Source organism: Melanerpes formicivorus, unplaced genomic scaffold (genome assembly GCF_026170545.1).
Source record: "Melanerpes formicivorus ecotype bairdi unplaced genomic scaffold, bMelFor1.0.p_v2 SCAF_91, whole genome shotgun sequence".
In the NCBI taxonomy this organism is placed as follows: domain Eukaryota; kingdom Metazoa; phylum Chordata; class Aves; order Piciformes; family Picidae; genus Melanerpes; species Melanerpes formicivorus.
Window position 1 is genome coordinate 1,457,492 of NW_027142443.1, and position 24,090 is coordinate 1,481,581.

Below are 24,090 nucleotides of genomic sequence, written 5' to 3' on the forward strand. Positions count from 1 at the left end.
CCCAGACAGTTGTTCCTCACCACTTGCTGACTGCAGCCAGGTACTTTCTGCTCCTCTCCTCCCTGTGCCCCACATCCATGTTGCCACTCAGCAAGGAGGGCGCAGTGCTTGCTGCGCCCCCTGCAAGGGTGGCCTCCTGGGGTAGCAGCTTGCTCTGGTAGGACTGGAGCTGGTGTCCCTCCAGTGCTACCAGGCTATGGGGCTGGGCAGAGGGGCAGGCTTTTGATGCCAGGCAGTGCCCAGGTGGCCAAGAAGGCCAATGGCATCTTGGCCTGCATCAGAAATAGTGTGGCCAGCAGGAGCAAGGAAGTCATTGTGTGCCTCTACTCAGCACTGGTTAGGCCACACCTTGAGTCCAGTTCTGGGCTCCTCATTTTAAGAAGGATGTTGAGACTCTTGAGCGTGTTCAGAGAAGGGCAACAAAACTGGGGAGAGGTCTGGAGCACAGCCCTGTGAGGAGAGGCTGAGGGAGCTGGGGCTGCTTAGCCTGGAGAAGAGGAGGCTCGGAGGAGACCTCATTGCTGTCTACAACTACTTGAAGGGAGGTTGTAGCCATGTGGGGGTTGGTCTCTTCTCGCAGGCAATCAGCACCAGAACAAGAGGACACAGTCTCAAGCTGTGCCAGGGCAGGTTTAGGTTGGATGTTAGGAAGAAGTTCTTTATAGAAAGACTAATTGGCCATTGGAATGTGCTGCCCAGGGAGGTGGTGGAGTCACCATCCCTGGAGGTGTTCAAGGGGGGATTGGACGTGGCACTTGAAGCCATGGTTTAGTTAGTCATGAGGTACTGGGTGACAGGTTGGACTTGATGATCTTTGAGGTCTTTTCCAACCTTATTGATTCTATGCTTCTATGATTCTGACCTCTCGCTGTGAGGTGAGTCCCGCAGGGAGTCCACAGAGTCGCGGTACTGCGTGGTTGGCCTCCGCGAGTCCTCAATGCAGAAGGCAGTCCCGCGGCGTGCCCGCGCCTCCACGCAGGCAGGGCTGTTGCATTTGCTGGTTCCCACCGAGGACAGCATTATCCCAGACTGGGAGTCTGAAGTCAGGCTCTCTGTCTGCTCCAAGCTCCAGGTGTGGCTTTCATGTCTGTGGAGCAAACCCCACAGGGACAGTCAGCAAGGAGGCCCCACCGAGGTCCTTTGCAGAGAGCTGCATGCAGGCACATGCTCTGCTCTGGTGAACCCTTCCTCTCTCTCACATGAGGATACACCTGGCCAGGCATGCCCAGCTTCAGAGTCCTGCCTTTGGTCTGCCTCTCCTTGCTCCCTCTTGGAGATAACGGTGAGAAGGTAAAGGAAGGCAAACCTGGGGATTTATCACACCACATCCTGATGGCCATGGCCAGGACAGGACAGCAGCTGGACTTGTGCTTGCAAGGTGTTCTGGGCCCTGGCCATGCCAAGGCAAATCCGCAAAGGATCTGCAAGTGTGCCACCTGTGCTGACAAGCCACAGCCCCTTCAGAAACGCTGCCAGAAAGGAGCCAGAAAAAGCCCACTCAGAGTTACTTTGTCATCAGCAGAGAAAGCTGATCAAAGGCGGAACTGGACGCTCACTTTCCACTGCTTTACAAAGGGGTTTGGCAGCAAAACACTCAAGGTGCTAGACAAAAAAAAGATGATATATTAGGTAGACCTTGCTGAGGAGCTCCAACTGCTCTAGCCCTGTCCACCCAGGACTCATCAGGGACACACAGGTCCCTGCACACAGCAAGGGCCCACCAGTGCTATGGCCACCTGGCTGACTTCTCTCCACAGAGCCATTAGAGCAACAACTCTGAACTCCCAACCTGCACCAGCAGAGAAGTCTGAGTGGGGTTTTGCAGAGGAGGCTTCCCAAGAGCTTCTGCATTTTGATGGCTCCAGGCACATGCTGGGCTGCAGCCACCACACTCATTTATAACTTCAAAGGGTGCCTTCATTAGAGCCATTGAGCGAGTGAAATGGAGCCTGATTATGGCAGGAGCTTGCCTCTGGCATGACTTCAAGAAACATCTGCTTGCTGCACTTGACTCAGAGAGATGAGGTGGCAGGTCGCCAGCACCAGAGGCAGTGCAAGATAGGTGCCTCCTCGCAGCTGTCCTGTGCTAATGACGCCTTTCAGACACACCTTTGTGTCTTCAGGAGGTGGCCAGAGATGGCCCCAGGATCCCAGCACTTTGAAGTGAGTGTGGAAAGCCAGCCAGCTTCAGATCTGCAGGAGCAGGAGCCCCTCTGCTCCTGGCTCAAGCTTGCACACACCTGGCTGGGGTGGGAACCACCCTGTCTGGCTCACCAGGGGCAGGACTTCCCTGCACAAAGGAAGTAATTTCCAGCCCAGCAAGACATTCTGGGCTCCCCCTCTGCTTGTTGGAGTCTGAGGAGGAATTCACCTGAAAACCCAAGTTCCATATCTGAAGCTGATCTGATTCACTGAACACCAGGAACACTTCCTCATCCCTAGGAATGCCTGAACCCTGCAGAGTCCTGCCAGGAGCCATCTCTGAGCTTCAGATGAAAGGATTCCTTGCTTCCTGGACAAATGGAGGCAAACACATGGGGCTAATGAAGGCAATCAGCCAGGACATCTTTAGTTTGGTAAAGTCAATGCAAACCAGTAGCAGCAGGCTGCAGGTATGGGGCCCTGCACCTCACAGTCACTTTTCAAAGACAAGGACTCTCCCAGGGAAGCACCATCACCTACTGGGTGCTCTCCTAAGGAAGCACCATCACTTGCTGGAAGGACAAGGAAGGAAGGAAGGAAGAACCTCAACATCCAAATTCAAACATGCACAGGGCTTCTCTACAACATTTAAAGGACTTTTCTGGACAGTGTGATAACAGAGAAGCTCCATCTGCAGTTTAAATGTTCTCCTTAAAACCGTGGAGAGAGCTTCACCTTGCCAGCCACGCTGCTCTTGCCCTTAATGGCCGTTGTGAAATGTGAAAGGAGAAGGTGCCTCACCCTGTGCAGCAAGAATTATTGCTGCTTGCCTGCTAGCCTCAGTTTTCCTCTGAGTGAGAGAGGTGCCACCATCTCAGAAGCTCAGACTTCAACAGAGCTTTCTGGACAAATTTCACAGGAGTGGGTTTGTTTGGGTTTTGTCCCTGGTGAGAAAGTTTGATTCCAAAGCCAGAGGCAACTTCAAGAAAGTGGCTAAAACATTTAGTGGCATTTTGTGTACTTTGCCTTCTCCAGGTGTGAGAGACTAAATCTTGTCTCTCTTGATGTGACTCAAAAAATCACCTTTGCTGCTGGCCCAGACAATAGCTGATGTGTATTGGGCAGATGCCACTGGAATGACTCTCTGGAAGGTGCATAGATAAAGGTTGCTCACCAGGCTGCAGCTGCCCTGGAAATAATGGGCAGAGGCCACTGCTATCCATACTCTCTGGAATATGCATATTCACCACCTGGACCCATACCTAAAAACTGTATAAAAAATCTGAGCAACTACTGGCTTGGGAGAAGGAAAACACAGGAGAAGGAAAACACGAGAGAAGGAAGAGACCAGGGCAATGCTGCTCTGAAGAAAAACAGAGCATACCAGGAGAAGAAAATGACAGAGACATCACCAGGTAGCCTGGAATAAGCAGACCAAGAGGAACCCTCTCTCTGTGTCCTAAGTTCCGCCTGCTACAACTCATGGAGCTGAAGAGGCTGCTCAGAGGACAGCACAGCCAACAAGGACAACATCTCCATGCCAAAGCTGCAGCAGCATTCCTCCACATACTCAAACTGTCTTGGGGGGTGAGTGGTGTGGCAATATAATTCCTTTCCTTTTCTCTCTCCCTCTTCTCTGTCTCACTCTCTATTTTCTCTCTCCTTCCGATCCATCCACTTTATTATGTTAATAAATAGCCTCGCTGTTGATATAACACTCACCAGAACACAAGCCCTATGACGAGAGGCTGAAGGAGCTGGGGTTGCTTAACCTGGAGAAGAGGAGGCTCAGGGGTGACCTCATTGCTGTCTACAACTACCTGAAAGGAGGTTGTAGCCAGGTGGGGTTTGGTCTCTTCTCCCAGGCACCCAGCACCAGAACAAGAGGACACAGTCTCAAGCTGTGCCAGGGGAGGTTCAGGCTGGATGTTAGGAAGTTCTTCATAGAGAGAGATTTGCCATTGGAATGTGCTGCCCAGGGAGGTGGTGGAGTCCCCATCACTGGACGTGTTTAGGAAGAGACTGGATGGGGTGCTTGGTGCCATGGATCAGATGGTGTTGGGTGATAGGTTGGACTTGATCTCAAAGGTCTCTTCCAATCTGGCTCTATTCTATTCTATTCTATTCTATTCTATTCTATTCTATTCTATTCTATTCTATTCTATTCTATTCTATTCTATTCTATTCCATTCCATTCCATTCCATTCCATTCCATTCCATTCCATTCCATTCCGGCATCGTTTGTGCCTCTAATTTCATAACACAGGAATATTCAAAAGAACTGAGTCTCTTTCCCTCTCTGGACTAAGACACCAGGACAAATCCATCCTAAAGATATAAAGCACGGAATAGACAACCTGTGTGTGCTTTATGAGTTATTGCAGGTGGTGCCAAAGCCTTTCCTAGATGCCTCCTCCTGTTGGTGTCTGTGCAGAGCACGAGGCCACAACTTCATTTCTTCCCTGAGCTCCCAGTGCTGGGATGGCGTGCGTGCCACTGGGGTCCCAGGCATCAAGGGAAGACAAGAGAGGGAGGGGAAAGGAAAACCGGATGGCTTTGGGGCTCACAGGATCCCCCTGCAGAGAGCAGGAGAAAAGGCTGGGAGGAAGATGGCATACGTCACCTCTGGCTGGATGTCGGAGTGGCTGTGGAGCAGTGGTGGGACGGGGAGCAGGAGTGGCTGCCCGAGAAGGTTGTCTCTGTTTCCCTCCGGATGACGTGCTCGGTGGCAGAAACGTTCTTGGAGATGTACTGCAACACAGGGAGAGCCACACAGGTCAGCACCAGGCTGCCACCACGCTGCCACCAGCCCTGCCACCACCACGCCAGCTGGCTCAGCTTCTTTCTCAAGTCTGTTAGTGTTGTGCTTCTCTCACACACGCACAGGGCAAGGAGCTGGGGCTCTCTAGTTTGCAGAAGAGGAGGCTGAGGGCAGACCTTGTGGCTCTACAACTCCCTGAAAGGAGCTGTGGGGAGGTTGGTGCTGGTCTCTCCTCACAGGGCATTAGCTATAGAACAAGAGGGAATGGCCTCAAGCTGCAGCAGGGCAGGTTTAGACTGGACAGTAGGAAACATTTTTCACAGCCAGAGTGGTCAGACACTGGCAGAGGCTGCCCAGGGAGGTGGGGGAGTCACCAGCCCTGGGGGTGCTTGAAAGTCCTTCAGATGTGGTGCCTGGGGACAGGGTTTAAGGGTGAGCTTTGTAGGGCAGGGGCAGTGCTTGGACTTGGGGACCCCAGGGGTCTTTGCCAACCTGAGTGATTCTGTGGTTCTGTGATACACAGCCACACTGAATCCCTGGTGTAAAGCAGGGACTGGGCAGGGAAGGGCAACGAGGCTGGGGAGAGGCCTCAAGCACAGCCCTGTGAGGAGAGGCTGAGGGAGCTGGGATTGTTTAGCCTGGAGAAGAGGAGGCTCAGGGGAGACCTCATTGCTGTCTACAACTACCTGAAGGGAGGTTGTAGCCAGGTAGGGGTTGGTCTCTTCTCCCAGGCAACCAGCACCAGAACAAGAGTACACAGTCTCAAGCTGTGCCAGGGGAAGTTTAGGCTGGAGGTGAGGAGAAAGTTCTTCCCAGAGAGAGTTGTTTGCCATTGGAATGTGCTGCCCAGGGAGGTGGTGGAGTCCCCATCCCTGGAGGTGTTCAAGAGGGGATTGGACGTGGCACTTGGTGCCATGGTTTAGTCATGGGGCCTGTGGTGACAGGTTGGACTTGGTGATCTTTGAGGTCTCTTCCAACCTAGGTGATTCTGTGTGATTCTGTGCATGTGAGATGGAGGCAGAAGGTCTTACATCAGCCATTTGGATTTCCTCAGGATCCAGGCGGGGGTGGCTGGGCCCATTGGCCAGGCTCCTGTTCTGGTGGGCAGGGCACATGTTCTGCCGTAGGTGGTTGTGCATTTGTTTTCTCTGCTTCCTTCAAAACAGAAAGGGAAAAAACTGTTGTGAAGGCTTCCCTGCTGGGGCCCTCTCCCCACAGAGACATCTTGACACAGGTGGTGGAGCAGGCAAGTCTCAGGTACCCTCTCTGGGTCAGTGGTGCTTGTGGGGAGCTGCAGGCAGGCAGAAGTGAGGCATCCAACATTTGCCACCTCCTGCTGCTGCTTTTCAACAATAATGAAAAAAAGAGGAACATCTCTTGCCAGGGGCAACTTGGGAAGCTGGGCCCAGGGTCCCCTTTTGCAAGGCAAGGCTCAGCACAGTATAGTGGGCTAGAAGCACCATGGTGCTGGGAGTGCAAGAGAAAAGCAGGACAATAGGCAACAGGTCCTGGGCTGGCCTTGGCAGTAAGGCAGCTGCATTAAGGACCAAGTGGCAAAGCCTACCCATGTCCCTGGCAGGGCATCCACTCCACGGGACACTCTATGTCCAGGCAGGGTAGCCTAACCATAAAAGAAGTCCCCAAGCCTCTTGTTCTGTCTAGATTGCTCTGAAAGTCCCTGGAAGGAACAAGGCTGAGCCCAGAGCTCCTGCACTTCAGTCCAGTGTGCTTCTGCTGTCAGGAGATGAGCAGCTGGCTCGGGGAGCAGCTTTCACCAGTAACAGCATCACCTGGGTGGGCAAAACAATGCTGAGTCAAGGGGTGAGCAAAAGTTCCCAGGAAAATACCCTGCTGAGCCACAGCCTGGCTTCACTGGCCTCCCCCAGGAGACACTCTGGGGAATATCACAGCACAGCATTTCTTTAAAACAGCATTTGGGTGGTGAGTGTGAAAGGGTGAAGCAGTATCACAGCTGTAGTCAGGTTGTGCCTGTCACCAGCCACACTCACTTGGTTTTACAGTAAGCTACCACACAGACGATGCCCACCACAAGCAAGGCAACACAGATTCCTGTGATGGTTAAAACTCTCTTCTGGTACAGCTCTTCTGCTTCTGCAAATGGAGAGAGAGAGGGCAGTTAGCAGTGGGCTCCAGCACCACGGCTGCGTCTGGCTGCACAGGGACCAGCACTGTGTGTGGGTGAGGTGAAGAGGGCTCGGGCAGACCTCCTACCAATCCACTGCCCGTATCTAATAGCTGCCCCAAACCTGAGACCAGCTCGCCCAACCTTACTCACCCCTCAAGAGCCCTTCACTCCTCTTGTCTCTGCTGCTCTGCCCTCTCTCACTCAGCAGCTCAGGCTTCTCACTCTCCTCTCCCTTCAGCGTGCCTTGGTGACTGCCTCAGAAAGCCTCATGACTCTCCCCTCCCTTCAGCAGGTTCCCCCTGGATGGCAACTTCTGGCCTAGCAGGGAAGCCCCCAAGCAACCCCACTCACCATGTACACACACAGCCTGTGATGCTCTCATCACAGGCTCTCTGCTCTGATGAGCTCAGGATGCCTTTTCCTTGCAGCGGCTGCATGCCCTGGAGCTCGCTGGCGTGCTATAGAAACCACCCAGCAACAGGCCCCAAAGCATGCAGGTGCTGAAAGGGACATCCTAAAACAGTCAGAAAGCAGGATGAGGATGGAGAAGTGACAGCACAGTAGACAAAGAAAAGGGAGTGGAGTAACTAAGATGCAGTAACCAGTTACAGTTGTGGATTTTTAATGAACTCTTAGGAAGGAATTAATTCCATAGCACTCTGAGTCACACAGAATCCAAGCAGCAAGTTGCTGCCCCCCTCAGACACCACCCTTGGTCATGGACCACCCTTCAAAGCAGAAAAGTCAGCCACTTGCCTCACCCCCAGGCCATGCTGGAGGTGAGGGGATTCATTCACATTAATCAAAGTTCCAAGGACGACATCCCTTGCAGTGCAGCTGAGTTGCACCTAGGCAGCACTGCAAGGACACATCTTCCCCTGTGGCTGCACCAGAGCAGATCCTTTCCCACAACACCCAGCCCTCTGCACTGAGCTCATCAGTTTCGTTCTCCAGCTGGTGGCTGAGAGCAGGATTCACTGCACAGCTGTCAGCGTCTACTGATGGTGTTCTCGTGCCCCCGTGCTAGGTGTTGAAGTTACTGTGGTCTGTGCCTGCTTTAATATTCACTGGAAGAGTTTTTCATCCTGATTAGGCAATCAAACTGCTGCCGTGGTTGCTGTGTTCAGCATGGCTCCCCATGCCAGGCTACACACCTTCAGCAGAGTGTGTGACACCCCCAGTGCTACCAAACAAAAGGAGAAGAGGGCTGCTCCCAGAGCCCCCTGGGTCTGGGCTTCGGCAGAAAAAGCAAGGGGGAAGCAATGCAACACTGCAGATCACTGAATTCAGAGCAGATCCAGTTTGCTGCTCTAGGAAAGAAAAATCATTTTTGAAAGAAAAAAACCCAAACAAAACAAACAGTGTCAGAGAAATTGTTTCTCTGACTTCTAATGCTCAACAAGAGCTGAGCACAACAGCCCTGCCATGAGGATGCAGAACGTCGTCAGCAGAGCTGGGTTTGTGCCTGTGCTGCGAAGCTACAGCTTGCAGAAATCCATTTCCACCCCTGCTGGTTGCACTCTGGCCTTTGGCTTCCTGAGGTGCTCAGGGGGAGCTGCCAGGAAGGCAATGTCCCACCCAGCACCAGAGAGGCTCTCCCAGCCCCCATCCCCATGGTGGTGTGGCCAGGGGCTGGCTTAGGCTCCGGGTGGCTGTGGGGCAGCAGTTTCCCCAGCTGGCTTGCACCTCCTCAGAGCCAGTGACTGCACAGCTGGGACCTGCTCACAGAGTGGAGTTTGGCTGCTGGCTGCTCTTAAGCAAAACTTTCACGACAGGGAACCAGGTGGGGTTGGCAAGGGCAAAGAACTCACCCTGGGTGAAACACCTCCTCCAGTGCTGCTCTTCCCTTCCACGGACACCCTTTCCCAGGCACCAGCAACCATGGCAGAGAAGTTTTCTTGCTCTTGCACACCCCTGGGACCTGGATTCCAGCTCTTTCTTTCAGACAGGAGTGTCAGAGATGTGTATCAGAATCAGAAAGCCCAGCTAGGATCGTGTCCTGGTTATGGCTGGCACCAGGCAACAACTTTGCTGCTACCCAGCAAAAAAACTGCTTTGACCAAAAAAATCAGAGGCTGGGCAGGGGGATCAGCTTCCACCATGGACCTACACATCAATCAAATTCTTTCAAAGGTCCTTCCCTAGCTACTTTTTTTTCCCTACAAAGTCTTTCCACCCCACCCCTCCCCAAGCAAACCCCATTTGCTTTGAGTGACAGAGAAGGCAGAAAGAGCAAAGCCAACAAACCTGTGCTTTGGGGTTGACTTTTTTAACCTTCCACCTCCATGGCAAAACTTCCCACCCAAGGCTCAGATCAAAGCCTCCTTCTGGTGATCAGCATGGGATTCTGACTCTGAGGTATCTGCCTGCCCTGAACCTTCTCCCGCATTGCATGAGGAGTGTTTTGATTTTACCAGAAATGTAGGTTTAGCCCCTGCCTCCAACTGACAGCTCTGCTGAGTGAAGCAGTGAGGTGTGAGGCTGTTTCTGCTGCACAATTAAAAATGAAATGACTCACTGATAGCAGTTCAGCTTGGTTCCTATCATCAATTCACTTCAGCTTGGTTACTATAATTTCAATTCAGCTTGACTCCTATTATCAATTGAATTCATCTTGGTTCCTATCATCATCCATTCAGCTTGGCTCCTATCATCTCCTTCAGGCTGCTGCTTGCTAACAGGGTGTCTTGCTGTAGCACAAACCCATCCCCAGAGTGAGAGGAAGAAGAGAGTGCACACTGCAGTGCTGTCTCTGAGCAGGGAAGGTCACTGAGCAAGGCTTGTCCATTTGTGTCTCTATGTTCTACAAACATCAGCTCTTCAGCAGCAGCATCGTCACTCTACAGCAGCAAACACCATGAACAAACCATGTGGTGCCACACAGAGTCCAGCCATGGGGCCACAGCCAGGGGGTCACAGCAACGCATGGGAGTGAGAGATGGATGGGAGAGAAGAGACAACGGCAGGCTGGGAGCAGGATGTGTGCGGTTCTGTGATGACATTGAGAATGGATGAGGAAAAGGACAAAAGGTCAACAAAAAAGGGATGTCAAAAATCCTCAGTTTGGAAGCTTTTGGAAGTGTATTGGCATTAGCAGCACCACTTTCTCTGCCACACCTGACCACAACCTGTGGGGGCTTGCACACAGGCCAGGGCTGGAGGTGGGCACAGCACTGGTGGTGGATCAGACGTGCAAAAACCAGGGGAGAAAAGATTCTCCAGCTTCAGCTAGTGCATGTCCCTCCACCTCAGGGACCCCAAAAGACAGCTTAGGATCCCAAAGTGAAAGACTGGTGTCACAATACCTCTGGCAAAGAGATCTGAAGTGTATTCATGGTGGGGGGTCTACTCTGGCTGACATTGCTGGGGTAGCATTTTCAAGTGATAAAGATTTCTTTCAAGTGATAAACATTTTTTTGCTCTCATATGAGCAAGTCCTCCCTGTGGCTGTACACTCCAGGGAGCCAAACACCAGGGATTTGCCTACTCAGTGGGTACCTGATCCATTTCTAAAAACAGAATGAAGAAAAACAAAATGGTTGTGAGCAAGTGGGCAGGCAAAGGTCATTGCCCAAGGGGGATGTTCTCAAAAGCACTGAAGCTCCTGCAGTGTTCCTCCAGACTTCATCTTGTCACCATTACACTCCCCTCCCCCCCCCACTCTGGAGACTAAGGGCTTCCCTGGGCTCACTGTTTTCTAGTCCCATGCCACCTTTCTTGGAGTCCTTTCCTCCTGGTCATGGACAAAAACAAGCCACTAACCTCTGGGAGGAGGACTGGCAAAGCTCATCCTGACCCTTCCAGGTTCCAGTGGAGGTCAGTGTGTCTAGAATGGCAATTCCTTGAATTCATAGAATCATAGAATGGTAGGGGTTGGAAGGGACCTCCAGAGATCATCCCGTCCAACCTCCCTGCCAAGGCACACAAGAACATATCCAGGTGGGTCTTGAAAGTCTTTATAGAAGGAGAATCCACAACCTCTCTGGGCAGCCTGCTCCAGTGCTCCAGCCCCCCCTCACAGGAAAAAAATGTCTCCTCATGGTGAAGTAGAACTTTCTGGGTTCCATTTTTTGTGCATTGCTCCTGGCTCTTCCTACAGCTCACTTGCCCCTTCCTGGAATGCCTGCCCCTTCCCAAGTGGTGCCTGCGGGCAAGGTTTTGACTGGCCACAAGCTCCAGCTCTCCAGTTCAATAGACAGAAGCATGCTGAATGAGGAGATGGATGGCACTTGGCACACCCCAGGCACGCCACACACACCAGGTTGCTGCTTGAAGCAAAGAAAAAAGTGCTGCTAAAAATACACCTGCATTGTGATAGCTTTCATTTGCAAGTTGTGCTTTGCTTTGGGTTGCTTTTTGGGTTGGTTTAGTTTTGGTTTTTTGTTTGGTTTGGTTTAGTTTTGTATTATTTTTTTTTTGTTGCTGTTTGGTTGTTTTGGTTTTGGTTTGTCTGTTTTGTTTTGTTTTGTTTTGTTTTGTTTTTTCAATCCAAACCTCTATCTTGGTGCCAGGGAAGAGAAGACAACAGCTGATTTTTTAATCATCCCATTAAAGCCATAAATATAATGTGGGCAGCTCTTAAATGGCTTCTGATTAATAAATGAATGGTTGTTCCATACCCTTTAATTCAAATCCAAGATGCTCTGCCAATGCAGAAAGAAGACAAGGAAGAGAAAGAGAAAAAACAAAAAAAAAAACAGGTCTGTCAGAGATCTCTAATATACAAACACACACACACTGTGCACTTACAGCAGGTTAGCTCAGCAGCAGGTACACAGAAGACAGTGTTTGCCTCAGAGCATGGCAAATCCCCACCAGAGCTCAGAGCTTGTGTAAAGAAAAGACCCAAACAAATTGCGGAGGTAGTTAAGTAATGAAATCTGGTCGTTAATTATGAATTCTTGCAATTAATCATGAGTCCTTGCAACAGTTAATCATGAGTTCCTTTTGTTAATTGTGAGTTCTTTTCGTTAATCATGGGTTGTTCTGGGGTGAGCCATGGTTGTTAGTACCTGGTATGGAAGTCACAGTTCAGGCAGGAAAAAGACAAAAGAGAGAGAGGAAAAAACCAACAACAACAACAAAGAGATACTCTTGTTCTGAAACATCTCCTGACAGGTCAAAACACACAGCGGCTGCATGAGCTTGGAGGAAGCCAGGAAGCCGCTCGCTCCCTGTCCACCGGCAGAGGCTCCCTGCCCGGCTCCGCACGCCGCGCTCTGCCCCGGGGCTGCCACCACAGGGACCGCTGGGCGGCCACAACTGCGGGCACTTGCTCGGGGCCCGGGGGGCTGCCGGCACCACTCTGCTGCCCAGGACCTCAAGCCCGGTCTGAGATGCGCAGCTCAGCCGGCGGCACTGCCCCGACGGCTGCCTGAACACCGCTGCCGGCGGTAGCGCCCTGCCGCCGACCCAGCGCTGCGGCAAGCCGTGAGCTGGCCGGGCAACGCAACGAGCCCTCTGCGGCTCTGACAGTGCACACCGCACCCACAGCTTCCCTCCAGTCTCTGAGCTTCCAAATTTCACTTCTGCTTTGTTTTAGGAACAACAAGCGGGCTGGAAAAAAAGCACCGACTGGAGCAGCTGCTGCCAGGTTCAGCGGCTCCAGAGCGCAGCTCATCCGGCAGAGACGGCCATGAGCTAAGTAGGTTCACCAAAGGCACCGAGCAGGTAGGCACTCAAAACAGGTCCCCTGCGTTTGAGCAATAGTCCTGGGTCAGGCCTGGCCTAAAGACAGCTTTTCTTAGAGGAACATTCGAGTTCTCCGTACTTACCACCGCACACCAAGTGAGCTCTGATGTTCCCCAGCACCACACACACAACATTATTTGCAGCTTGGAGAGGTCCAGCTTCATTTGCTAGGGTTTTTGCAAGGCAGTGCTTTTGGCTGCACAGGAATGCTGCCTGCCTTTTGCAATGCTGTTCAAGTTGAGGCAGGGGGTGGGGGGGAAATTAGTACTAACAATTATGGAACATGGAAACACATTTGCTAAAGCAGGTTCTTCTCTTCAAAGAAATGCTGAGGTTGGGGGGAAGAGAGGATTTTGGGAGGAAGGGGAGTTGGATGGGGTTGGGGGGCTTAAAAATTGTGCCTTATTGCAAGGCCAACCAAACCTGGCTGCTCTCTGCTTCACATCTCAGCCCTGTACAAAACGAAGGGCAAACCCTGCTGTGCTTGTCACAGTCCTTTGGCACAAGTGGCAGTGACACAGTCACAGTGTGGTGGGCAGCAGAGAACTGGTGGGTAGAATGCTCTCATCCTCAGCCTCTGGGTTATCACATCCAGCCTTAACTTGTTCCTCAGTCACACACAGTTTCCCCCAACACTGTGCATGCAGAGGTGCATTAGAGCACAGTTGATCCCTTTAGTAGCTGCACACTGCCTGTGCTGCCACATTTCCTGCCTGCTCCAGGCTTTGCTGCAACATCTACGGCTACCAATGGATGCAATTGAAACCAGTTCCATGTCTGTCTGTGTTTTTTGCAATCTCAGAATTGCCTCTGTCAGCAGTGGTGGTGGGCAGGAGCTGAGGAACCTCAGCCTTCCCACTGTCCCTCTCACATCCCAACTGCAGTTCCTTCTGGCTTCCCATCCCCACAGGCACAGACAGCCAACTGCACCTTGGCTACAGGTTCCCTGAGGAGGAGACAAACCATGCAGGCATGCAGCTGCTGGGCTGCAGGCATGCAGATGTTGGTGCCTGCCTGTGCCTGCAAACTCATCGGTAGCTTTGCAGATAGAGGGAGCCTCACCCCAGCCTGTGCTCTACATTTATGTCCATGGCTGCTCAACACTTCCTTGCCATCACTTCATTCTACAGACATTGCTCCTGTATCACCCAGAACTGCACACACCAAAGAGGGAGACACTGTCCCCTTCCCCTGATCAGGAGTTCCTCCCAGCCTGGCCAGGTACTGCCTTCTGTGCTGGGGCAGTGAAGGAGGAGACACTTCAAGGTCAGTCTGAGATTTGGAAGGTTTATCTCTTCCCTTCTGAATTGCTCAACATGTTTTAGTCCAGGGGGTAAGGAGATGATCCCAGCTCCAAGAAAAGCACTGCTTCAAGATGTAACCATCCTGCACTCAGCAGAGGGGTAGCATCTCCACAGCCATGGCTTACCTCATGGTGCCTGCCCACTGCAGATCAGCAATGCACTAAAGGTGTCTGAGAAATCCAGACTTCCCCTAGAGACCATTAGTGCTGGTCTGGAGCAGAAGGGATTTCTTTCTGCCTTGCCAGAAGTCTCCTTTGCTTTCTAAAGAGGTTGATCCAGAGAATCAGTGTGCATGGAAAAGGTGTGGCTTGCATTTGCTGCTGGGTGGAGAAGGTGCTCAGCTCCGGGTGGTATGTGTGCCCTGTGCCCTTGCAGCAGTGCAGCCTGCACTCTATTCACCCTCCCAGCCAGACTGGCAGCCTGGCTGACTTGACTACTGGGGATGCCTAAAAGCCTTTGGTCTCCTCGGGGGCCATTAACCACCCAGAGGGAAGGTAGGTCCTCCAGAGAGTGATCCACCCCAGGACAAACCTTCCAAATCTCAGACTGACCTTGAAGTGTCTGAAGCCTGAAATGCAGTGGATGCATTGCATCTGCAGGGACACTGCTGCATGCCAAGGGAAAAGCTCCTCCAGAAGCAATGTCTCCAGAGACCACCAGCCAGAGAGATCACAGCACAGAGGTGGCAGCTCTGGGCTGAGGACATGGCCACATTATTGCCCTCCCACCATTAACCTTCTCTCTGAGCTCCACAGGTGCCCTGCTCACAGCAGGGAGCTAGGGCTCACCCTGACCTGCTGTGAACTATCTGAAGTGGGGCCCAGACTTCTGGGAAGTCCTGTTGCTAATGTTCCTGCTTTCTGCAGGTGCTGGACTTGAGGCAGAATTTGCTTCTGCTAATGCAGCCATCAGAAGTGAGGAAATGGTTTCTACTGGCCTGGCCTCCTTGGTGCAGGATCTTGCAGCATTTACATTATTTCCTGTGCTTAAAAGCTAAGCTTAGGCTCTTCTATGCTGACTTCAAAGAGACTGGAGCACTGGTTTGGAAATGTTCAAGTACTTAGAATCACAGAATGGACTGGGCTGGAAGGGACCTCCACAACTCACCCAGTCCAATCCCCTGCACTCAGCAGGGACATCCTCCACTAGAGCAGGTTGCCCAGAGCCCTGTCCAGCCTCACCTGGAATAGCTCCAGGGATGGGTCCCACCCACCTCCCTGGGCAACGTGTGCCAGTGTTCCAGGAGCCTCATGGTGCAGAACTTGCTCCATACTGTGTGCATGACAGAAGGCTGCCCTGCAGAGAAAGGCAGCAAGCAGGGAAGAGCTGAGGAAGGCAAAAAGGGGAGCAAAATGCAAAAGACATGACAAAAATGTTTCACTTTCACACTCCTGGCCTCAGCTGCAGTACATCTGTGTGGGATTGAGGCTGGATCCCATCACCCAGATTGGTACCAGTCAGCTGTGCAAAGCAGGGGTTGCTGAAGAGTCAAGGGATGCATGGACCCTACACTCAAGTCTTCCCAAGGATGACATTCTGCTGAAGTGGACCTCAAGGAAGCTATCAGTTGGATTTAGGTGCTGCCAGGGCTGAGGGACCTGGATGTGTTCAGTGTGGAGGAGGCTGAGGGGAGACCTCATTGCTCTCTACAGCTTCCTGAGAGGAGGCTGCAGTGAGGTAGGGGTTGAGCACTGCTCCCTAGTCTCAGGTGATAGAAGGCCTGAAGTTGTGCCAGGGAAAGCTCAAGTTGGAGAGGAGGAAAAATTTCTTAGCTGCCAGAGTGGTCAGGGACTGGCACAGGCTGCCCAGGGTGGTGGTGGAGTCCCCATGCCTGGAGGTGGTCCAGAACCCTGTGGCCATGGCACTTGGGGCCATGGTTCAGTTGCCATGGTGGGGTTAGGCTGAAGATTGAACTTGAGGATAGAAAGGCTTCATCCAGCCAAATCACTTCTGTGGTTTTATGATTCTATCCTGCTCCACAGCAAACCACCCAGGAGGCAGCCCCAGCACACTAACTTTTGGTGCCTCCAGTTAGGGAGCCCTGGGAGACCCAGCAGGCCAGGAACCCAGCATATGCCTTGGGATCAGTATCCACTGCAAGCAGAGCTGAGCAGAACTGCCAGTCTGTGACTGCCAGGCTGATGGCTCAGCTTCCAGCTCTTCTCTTCCTTGTTTCCAGATGACTACACTCTGCACCCTGCAGCAAAAGTAGCTGTGCTCCCCTTCAGGAAGGGTTTGGTGCTGGAGAGGAAAGCCAAAGAGGAAGACTGCCCTCCCCAGAGCCAGCAGAAGATGCTGCTTTGTGCTTCCCAAGTACAGCAGGGGGAAGGCTCCAGCCAGGAATTAAAAGTTAGCTTTTAAAGAGACCAAGAAGGAAATCTGGGGTAGAGATGGAGACCGTGCAGGATGGCATTGCAGGTGCATGCCAACCCTGTGCCAGGATGTTTACAGGCAGGCTATAGGCTCCAGATTTAAAAAGGTCACAAAGCAGCAAATGAGAATATTTCCCTGCACCAGAAGATGAGTAGCAGCATTTTTGTCCTCCAGACCAGTGATAATCACCAGGGGAGATGAAGAGATAGTAAAGTAAGAGGAGATTGCAAACCCCACAGACAAGAGAAAAGTAGGAGCGTAAAAACTGCATCCCAAAGTCCTAAACTGCTCCATAAATCACAGGAGAAAAGAATCCAAACGTTTAGACTTCAGCAAGGTATAAATGTTGCTGCTCCTGATGGTTAACCTACACTCTCTCAGGCCCACCAGGAGTGAAACAGCTGCCAATGTGTTCTAGAAAACCTTTACAAGGAGCCAGCCTGAAGGCTGGAAATTTATTAGTCAGCTTCCAGCGGGCCTTGGGAAAGACCTGAGAAGGTTCCTGCAGAAAGAGCTAGACCCTGATCTGATGTAGGAGAGGCAAACTGGGAAACACAGGGGCCACAGAAGCTTAACAACAAAACCTGTCTTCAAAGGAAGGCTGATTCTGGACATGCTGCTTGCCCTTGGAAAGAGCTGCAAGCCACAGCTGTGCCTTTGGAGCGGGAGCCAGGAGGCAGCTGACTGCTGGGTGAACCCACCAGCTCTCAGAAGACTTTTAGTCCCTCTTGTGATATTGCTGAATTCTCACCCATATGTGACAGCAGAGATGAGGACCTGGCTGCAAAGGCAAAACAGCACCTGGGTGCCAATGCCCTGCCTTCGTTCAGGCTGAGGGGTTCAGCTCCTGTTGTCAGCTGTGCCTGGGCAGCCAGGCACAGACCTGCAGGTACCTAGGGCTCTGGGGAGGCAGCTCAGCCTGAGGGTTTGTACTCACCACCCTCACCCTGCAGATGAGACTTCTCCTGATGGCAGCACTGGGGTTCAGCTAACCAAAGGCTGTCTGCAGTGACTGTGAGGCGAGGCTGTGCTATGAACCTGGGCTCACACCTCTGACAGCTGTCTGAAGACATGACTGAGGGGCTGGCTGCACTGCTGCTCACAGAGGGGCAGGGAGGAGAGGGCTCAGAAGCTAAGTGCACGACATGGACTCAGACTGCCAGCATGGTAGGTTACTCCCTGTCTGCTCCCTGCATTCCCCAAGCCCAGGGAAAATTCCTGCTTTAGGTCAGACTTTGGAGTTAGGATCTCAGGGCTCTCTGACTTCTCCAGAGCTACATCACAACTGCAAGACCCAACTCCTGAAGCCAGCATCAAACTTTCCCATCACCTGTGTGATGCAGTATTAATGACATCTGCAATCATTAATAGTATGGAGGCAGGGAAAGATGAAGACTTTGATGTGAGAAGCATTTTAGGTGATTTAATGACCCACAGAAATGATTCTCTGTTTTCAACAGCAATTGCAGACTCTTCAGCCAGCCCTCCATCAGGCTAAACTGAAGCTACTTTAATGTCCCTTTCCTGCCCCTCAGATTGTACAACATCTGTCAGGCTTTCCTCTCACAGATCAGTTGAAGCCCAGACAAGTGCTGAGTTCCTGACCTTGTGAGGCCTCAGCCCTTTCCCTGTGTGTGGCTGGGGGAGTGTGCACAGAGAGCAGGTGAGGTCAGTGACACTTCATCCAGCCAGAAGGCACCTAACCAGGCTTCAGTCAGCACCTCTGCAGCCAGGGCATCTTTTTCTTCTCAGATGTGTCCTCTCAGCTTTTTGAACCTCGGGGACTGTGCAGTGTTTTGTTCTGTCCTCTCTCCTTCCATCCCTCTCTGATAGCTTTTCTGATGTGATCAGTGTCACACTGTCCTGGGGCTGACCTGTGACAAACACCAGGAGGCTTCTGAGCCTTCCCCCATGCTGAGTGGATGTGGGGCTGCCTCAAAGACCCTCACCTGTGTTGTGCCATGCAACAGGTTGTTGTCTGGCTGCTGTCAGCCCAACCGTTTGCACCCCAAAACCCCTGCTGCACCAACCAGAGCTGCTGCCTGAGCTGTCCCTCGAGGTGTGGGCCTTGCTGGAATGCAGCCCAGTGGGTGGCCTGGGCTAAGGCAGGCTTGGCCCCGGGGCAGGCTGGGAGAGGTGCCACAGCTCTGCCCAGGACTGTCAGCCTGCTGGGCTGGAGCAGTGGTGCCTGTTGGCCCTCTGCATCCATTTTCTCAGAGCAGCAGCAGTTCCAGCAGGCTTTGCCTCCAGTATCTCAACACATTTCCCATTGCATTTGCATTGCAGTGCAAGCAGAACTAAAGGTGAACTCCTGACAAGCAGATTGGAAACAGCTGCTGAGATACCTGCTTGGTTCTGCTGTGGCAAATTGCTACCAAAAGCAGCTGCCATTCACCCAGGGCAAAGTGCTGAGCCAGGACAGGCTGGGAGATCTCCAAGCTAGCCCTAATAATTTCACTTCCAGTGAGTTCCTCTGTACCAATCTGTTAGAAAACAGCAGCAGTGTGAGCACTCACATAGAAAAAAAAAAACCCTCTGTAACACATCCTCTTCACTTACAAGCAGTGAGGTATACACAGAGCATGTCTGTCGGTGGGCACTTGGTCCTGTGCTTGTAACAGCAACAGGGAGAGAAGTCACAGCAGAAAGCCTACCTAAACAGATTCTCATCTTCCTAACTGCACTCATTTAGCAGGGACTTGGGGCAGTTAGAGAAAAACAAAGCTCCAGAGCCACCTGCCAACTAGACAAAGACAGCCTGAGCCCCTAGAGAGGATGGGAAGCTCTACCTGAGCCAAACCAGAACCCGGGCTTCAGCTGCTGAGACAGGAAGCTGCTCCCAGCAGGAAGATGCACAGCATCTGGCACCATGCTGGGCTGCTGCTCCATCTCTGGCCCAAACTCAGCAAGGTATCTGCCACAGCTTTTCTGAACAGCATCTTCAGCTGAGTTCAGCCTGCAGAGGCTGTGGCTGAGCCCTGGGATGCACCTCCTCAGAGTCAATCACGTTGGAATACGGAATGGTGTTGATGGGAAAGACTCTGAAGATCTGGCCCTGGAATCCTAAAATACCCCAAGTGCATTTAAAAAGCAGCAGCGTGGGTGTCATTATTTACTATTTAAGTATCTGTCAAGTGCTGGCAATGTTCTCGAAACATGAATCAGGACAGAGCTATTTTCTCTGTGCTGGAAATGCCTGCACCTCATTTAATCTGTTTCGGCTTTTGACCTGTCAGAACCCATACAGGATGGAGCACCGAGCGGATTACAGAGCAACAACAGCTTCACCTGTGCCCCAATTATTGATTAAAGGAGAGAGCAGGCATTTGCAGAGCCCAGGCTCAAGGGAAATGCCTTCCCAATGGGGAACAACAGCGAGCCCGGGGCATGATTCCCTGCAGTGCTGCTGAGACAAACGCTGCCCAGCTGGGACCTGAAAGTGAAGACAATTCTGAACACACATGAATCATCTCCTGAGCTGATCCTTATCCAAGTTCAGACAGGTAATTGGGATTGTTAAGCTGCTTTTAACTTCTTATGCTGTGGTTAGAGCAGTACTGAGGTAAGGAAATGTACATGTCTTGCTTTCAGAGCTGGCAGTGCTCCTCTGACACATGAGTGAGATGTGGCTGGATCCCATGCCCATAACAAGCTATGTTCTGCAGGCTGGGGAAGGAGCAGGCACTGTTTGCTCTTGTCCTGGAAAGGCATTTTCCTGACACAAAACTCCTTTCCCCCTCTGGTTCAGTTTTGCAGCATGGCAGCAATGACACTGAAGCCTGTTGGGTACCCCATGATGAAACAGGCTACAAATCAACTTCATCCACTGCTGTCTGCAGCTGGGGTTCCCAGCACCATGGGCTTCAAAGTGGAGAGGAAGCCTCTTTGCATCAGGGCTTTGCAAAGATCCAACCAGAACTTGCTGGTTCCTCCCTTTCAACAAGGCTGCCTTGGATGCCGCAGCTGGTGGAGGTTTCCAGATTTGGAAGGCAAGTTTGGAACAAAAGGCAATGTAAAAGCATGGAGCCGTCCCCAGGGCCTCCCAAAGCTTCTGTCTGTGTGCTCCGGAGCAGGGGGGCTCCTGCCAGCACGTGCCAGCTGTTAGCACATGCTAATGAGGCTCCTGGCAGCGCCAGGGCAGGGTGAGAGCTGCAGGATTGCTTACAGAGCCATGGCTACTGGCGATCAAGGAGTCATCTCGGGGACATTTCTCCTCTGGTTCCCGCTAATTAAAGCCTCTTTTGTAGTTCTTTCTTAAAGAGCCTCTTTAACATTACCCTCTGTGGTGGCCCAAAGGGCAAGCACTGAAGGCAGGATGGCTCACACAGAGGGTCACCACGGCCCCAGACTCCTGCACTGTGACTGTGCCTCCCTTCAGGTCTTTACCCAGACCAGGATCCAACTGATACTGGGGCACTGTTTGAATATGGACCTAGAAAAAAATTATCTGCCCTGAACAAAATGAGCCAAGAGAGGCAGCTTGGGAGACCTACAGCCTGTAGAATCTGCGAAGGTAAGAACTGGGAAGCAATGAGTGCAAGGACTCTAGGGTATTCACACCCACTGGTCCCTGTAGTTAGATACAGTCCCACTGCAGGGCTCTCCAACCCCTAGGAGAGACAGAATGTCTCTGCAGCCAGCACACAGTCTGAGATGCCCAAACAGTGGATTTAGCCTGTATTCTGCATGGCACTGAGGCGTGAGGAGCCCCAGGACAGTGGCAGCTACCACTGTGACCTCTGGGGCTCCACGTGTGCATGTGTGCCCTGTTCCCTCCCGTGGGTGCTCTCCAGGAGCTGCCTTCACGCCAGCCTCCAGCCACCTCACCTGAACATTAGCTTCTGGAGACAGAAACACAGCCTTAGCTCAGGGGAAATGCCCTTGCAGCCCTCGCTGTGATCTGCTGGGTTGGTACAGAGGGACTCAGGCAGCCACCCACGAGAGCCACAGGGGAGCGTCCACCTCTCCCACTGCACAGCACAGTCCATCTTGAGGCAGTGGTGCCAGCAGACACAGCTGGGCACACAAGCCTGTTCTCACACAGCACACCACAGAACCTTGTGTCTCGTTTGCATTTTTGCATGGGAAGAGCAAGCCCCATTCAGTTCAACCAGTGAGGAAAGCAGAACCCATGGCGCCAAACGGGCAGGGAGCGAGAGCCCAGGTTCTCCTCTTGGGCATGGCCACAGCTCCTCTTAGGGCCAAGCGAAGCTGGGAGTGCACAAGACAGGAAGAGGGCTCTGAGAGAACAGAAGAACCTGCTTTAAGGACATGACACAGAGCTAGGGTAACCAGGGAGAGAGAGAAGTAGAAAGAGACATACTGGAGAAGCTGACCATTGCGAAATGCTGACACCGGTCTCCTGTGAATTCGATTGGACACCTACCGGAAGAGAGAAAACCAGAAAGAGAGAAACAAGATAGCAAAATGACACCAAACAGAGCAAGCTGAGGCCCCTTCTGATCCCTGCTGTGTCTCCTGGCCACCTGCTCTCAGCCTTCACCCTTACCTGCGGCCCTAAGCCCTAGCCCCAAGCTGACAGCGAGAGCTGTCCCTGCCTAGCGCACTCTAGGTCCACGCTGTGCCCGGCAGGGTTTAGGCAGTGTGGTGCCCGGCAGGTGCTAAGCAGTGTGGTGCATGTTGTGTCTTCACACATACTTTGCTTAGGGTCTGGCATGTACAATCGCAAAGGCAGTTTCTCCAAACACCTCTGTCCGAAGAATCCATTTGGACATCTGGAGGGGAAAAGGGGAGAAATCACAGAACATGTCTGGCACTGCTCTCCAGGCTAAGGGCAGACATCAAAAGTGCATTGTGAGCAGTGGGTACACCCAAGGCTCTCTCTGCGCTTTGCAGCTTGGCTTTGCTGTAACCAGGACCTCCGCCAGCAGCCTTCCGGCTCTGGCTTTGCCCTGGGTCTTCAAGCGGCAGCTCAAACCCCTCCTGCCCTTCTCTGCCTGCCTCCTTCCTTCTCACCTGCTAGAAGCTCCAGCAGGCAGCGAGACTGAGGTGGGCTGGATGCTACTTTCAGAGTCTGTGCTTGGAGCTGCTGTCTAGAGAGGGCTGGCGAGAGGTAGCAGAGCGTTGAGCAGCTCAGGCGACAGTGAGGGCTGTGTGTGCCAAGCACCTCCCTGCTGCTGCCCAGCAGTGCCCCGGGAGGAGGCGATGCGGTGACAGAGGAAGCAGGGACAGAGCCTCTGCGTGAGCAGAGAGAGGGGGACAGAGGAGAAAGCTGCTCGGAACGGGTGTCACATGCTGCCCAGCTGCCAGCATCTCGCAGGCTCTCCGGACTGATGCTGCATGGTGAGCTGGGCTGTGCCAGCTTGCAGGGCACCAGTCATGCGCTGGCATGGTGCTGCAGTGACAGGGATGGCACCCTGTGGACAAGGGCCAGCAGCCATGTGCAACAGCTCCTGAAGAAGCTGCCCTGAGCGGCTCCCAGGCTGAGCCAGGCTTGGGGAGCACAGGGCAGGGGTACAGGGCAAGCTGCAGGGCCATGCATGGTGTCTCATGGCACACCAAGGCAGTGATGGGAGCTCAGCTGTGGGTAGTCAAAGGCTTCTCTCCAGGCTCTTATTCCTCTCCCTCACTTCATCTTTTCTTCTGGCCTCCTTGGGCAGTTCCTCAAAGTTATTCCTGGTTCTCTTGGAAGTCTCAGCTCTTACCTGCCTGTCCCACAGCTCCCTCCCTTCCCAGCTGGCATCTTCCTGCTCTGGCCCCAGGAGGCTTTTCTCTTGACAGTCAGCACCTTAACCTCTGCTCTCCAGCCCCCCAAAGTGGGGCTGGGGGTTGCACCTCGCACACATCAGCCCTTCCTCACTCTCAGCTGCCACCCACAAGACCATACTGTCCTTTCAAGCCTTCATCAGGCCCCAGCTGGTCACCAGAGAAGGGACTGAAAGAGAGCCTAGCAAAAGGATATGGGGCAGAGCCCTAGCTCCCCACCATCTGCCTGTGAAAGACAGCAAGCAGCCAGAGCAGGCTGGGCACAGTGCAGGTGATTTGTCCCAGCCTGTGCATGTGGTGGGGTGATGCAGGCCCTGGGCCATGCCCATGCCCAGGTGCCATGCCCTCACTGCCAGCCCCCATGGGCAGTGCATATCTGCCCTCTGGTGCCTTCCAAAGGTGTGCTCAGCCTGCTCAGGGGCCGTGGCACAGCAGAGGGGATGAGGAAGGGAGGGTTTGATGGTTGGCAACTCAGTTGTGTGCTGGGGCAGCATTTGTGCTTCTTGTCAGGTTTGTGTTCAGATGGCACATTACAGATCCAGTGGCAAGCAGAGTCAAGAAGAGAGAGGAATTCCTGCTTCCCTCTCCTTGCTGATGGGAACAAACAGGGAGATTTCAGCAAGGGTTTCATTCCCTTGGGAGGAACAGGTGGCAATTAGAGAAGTCCCCCCAGTTCATTATGACCAGAAGCCCTGGGTTTGGATGGTTCTCCCTCACTGTGGGCATCCACTGATCTCAGCAGGTGGGCACCATGAACTGTAAGGGAGCTTTCAGCAGCCACATCATCTGTGCAGACCAAGGTCACACCAGCCCATCTGTGAGGCCTGCAAGGAAACAGACTTCTCTGAGCTGGAAGGCTCCTCTCTAGGTGGGAGCTAATGATCTGGGAAAGGACTTGAGGAGGCACCAGGTGGCTGGGCACAAGGCAGGACACAGAGTAAAGCTCT

The 24,090-nt window shown here is 52.8% G+C and overlaps 1 protein-coding gene across 6 annotated transcripts in view; it reads right to left on the reverse strand.

Moving 5' to 3' along the window:
• Positions 1–24,090, reverse strand: part of NRG2 (neuregulin 2) — a 228,914-nt gene that overhangs the window by 3,768 nt on the left and 201,056 nt on the right. For 3 of the 6 annotated variants that reach the window (XM_068165697.1, XM_068165699.1, XM_068165700.1), the window contains 5 exons: positions 22,076–22,152; positions 6,913–7,015; positions 5,935–6,058; positions 4,766–4,893; positions 863–1,087 (listed from right to left, as the gene is read on the reverse strand). In XM_068165697.1, coding sequence (XP_068021798.1) covers positions 863–1,087; positions 4,766–4,893; positions 5,935–6,058; positions 6,913–7,015; positions 22,076–22,152 — 657 coding nt within the window. Of the gene's footprint in view, positions 1–862; positions 1,088–4,765; positions 4,894–5,934; positions 6,059–6,912; positions 7,016–11,668; positions 11,693–21,740; positions 21,800–22,075; positions 22,153–24,090 lie in introns of all 6 variants that reach the window. The other 3 variants (XM_068165701.1, XM_068165696.1, XM_068165698.1) reach the window with 2 other exon arrangements.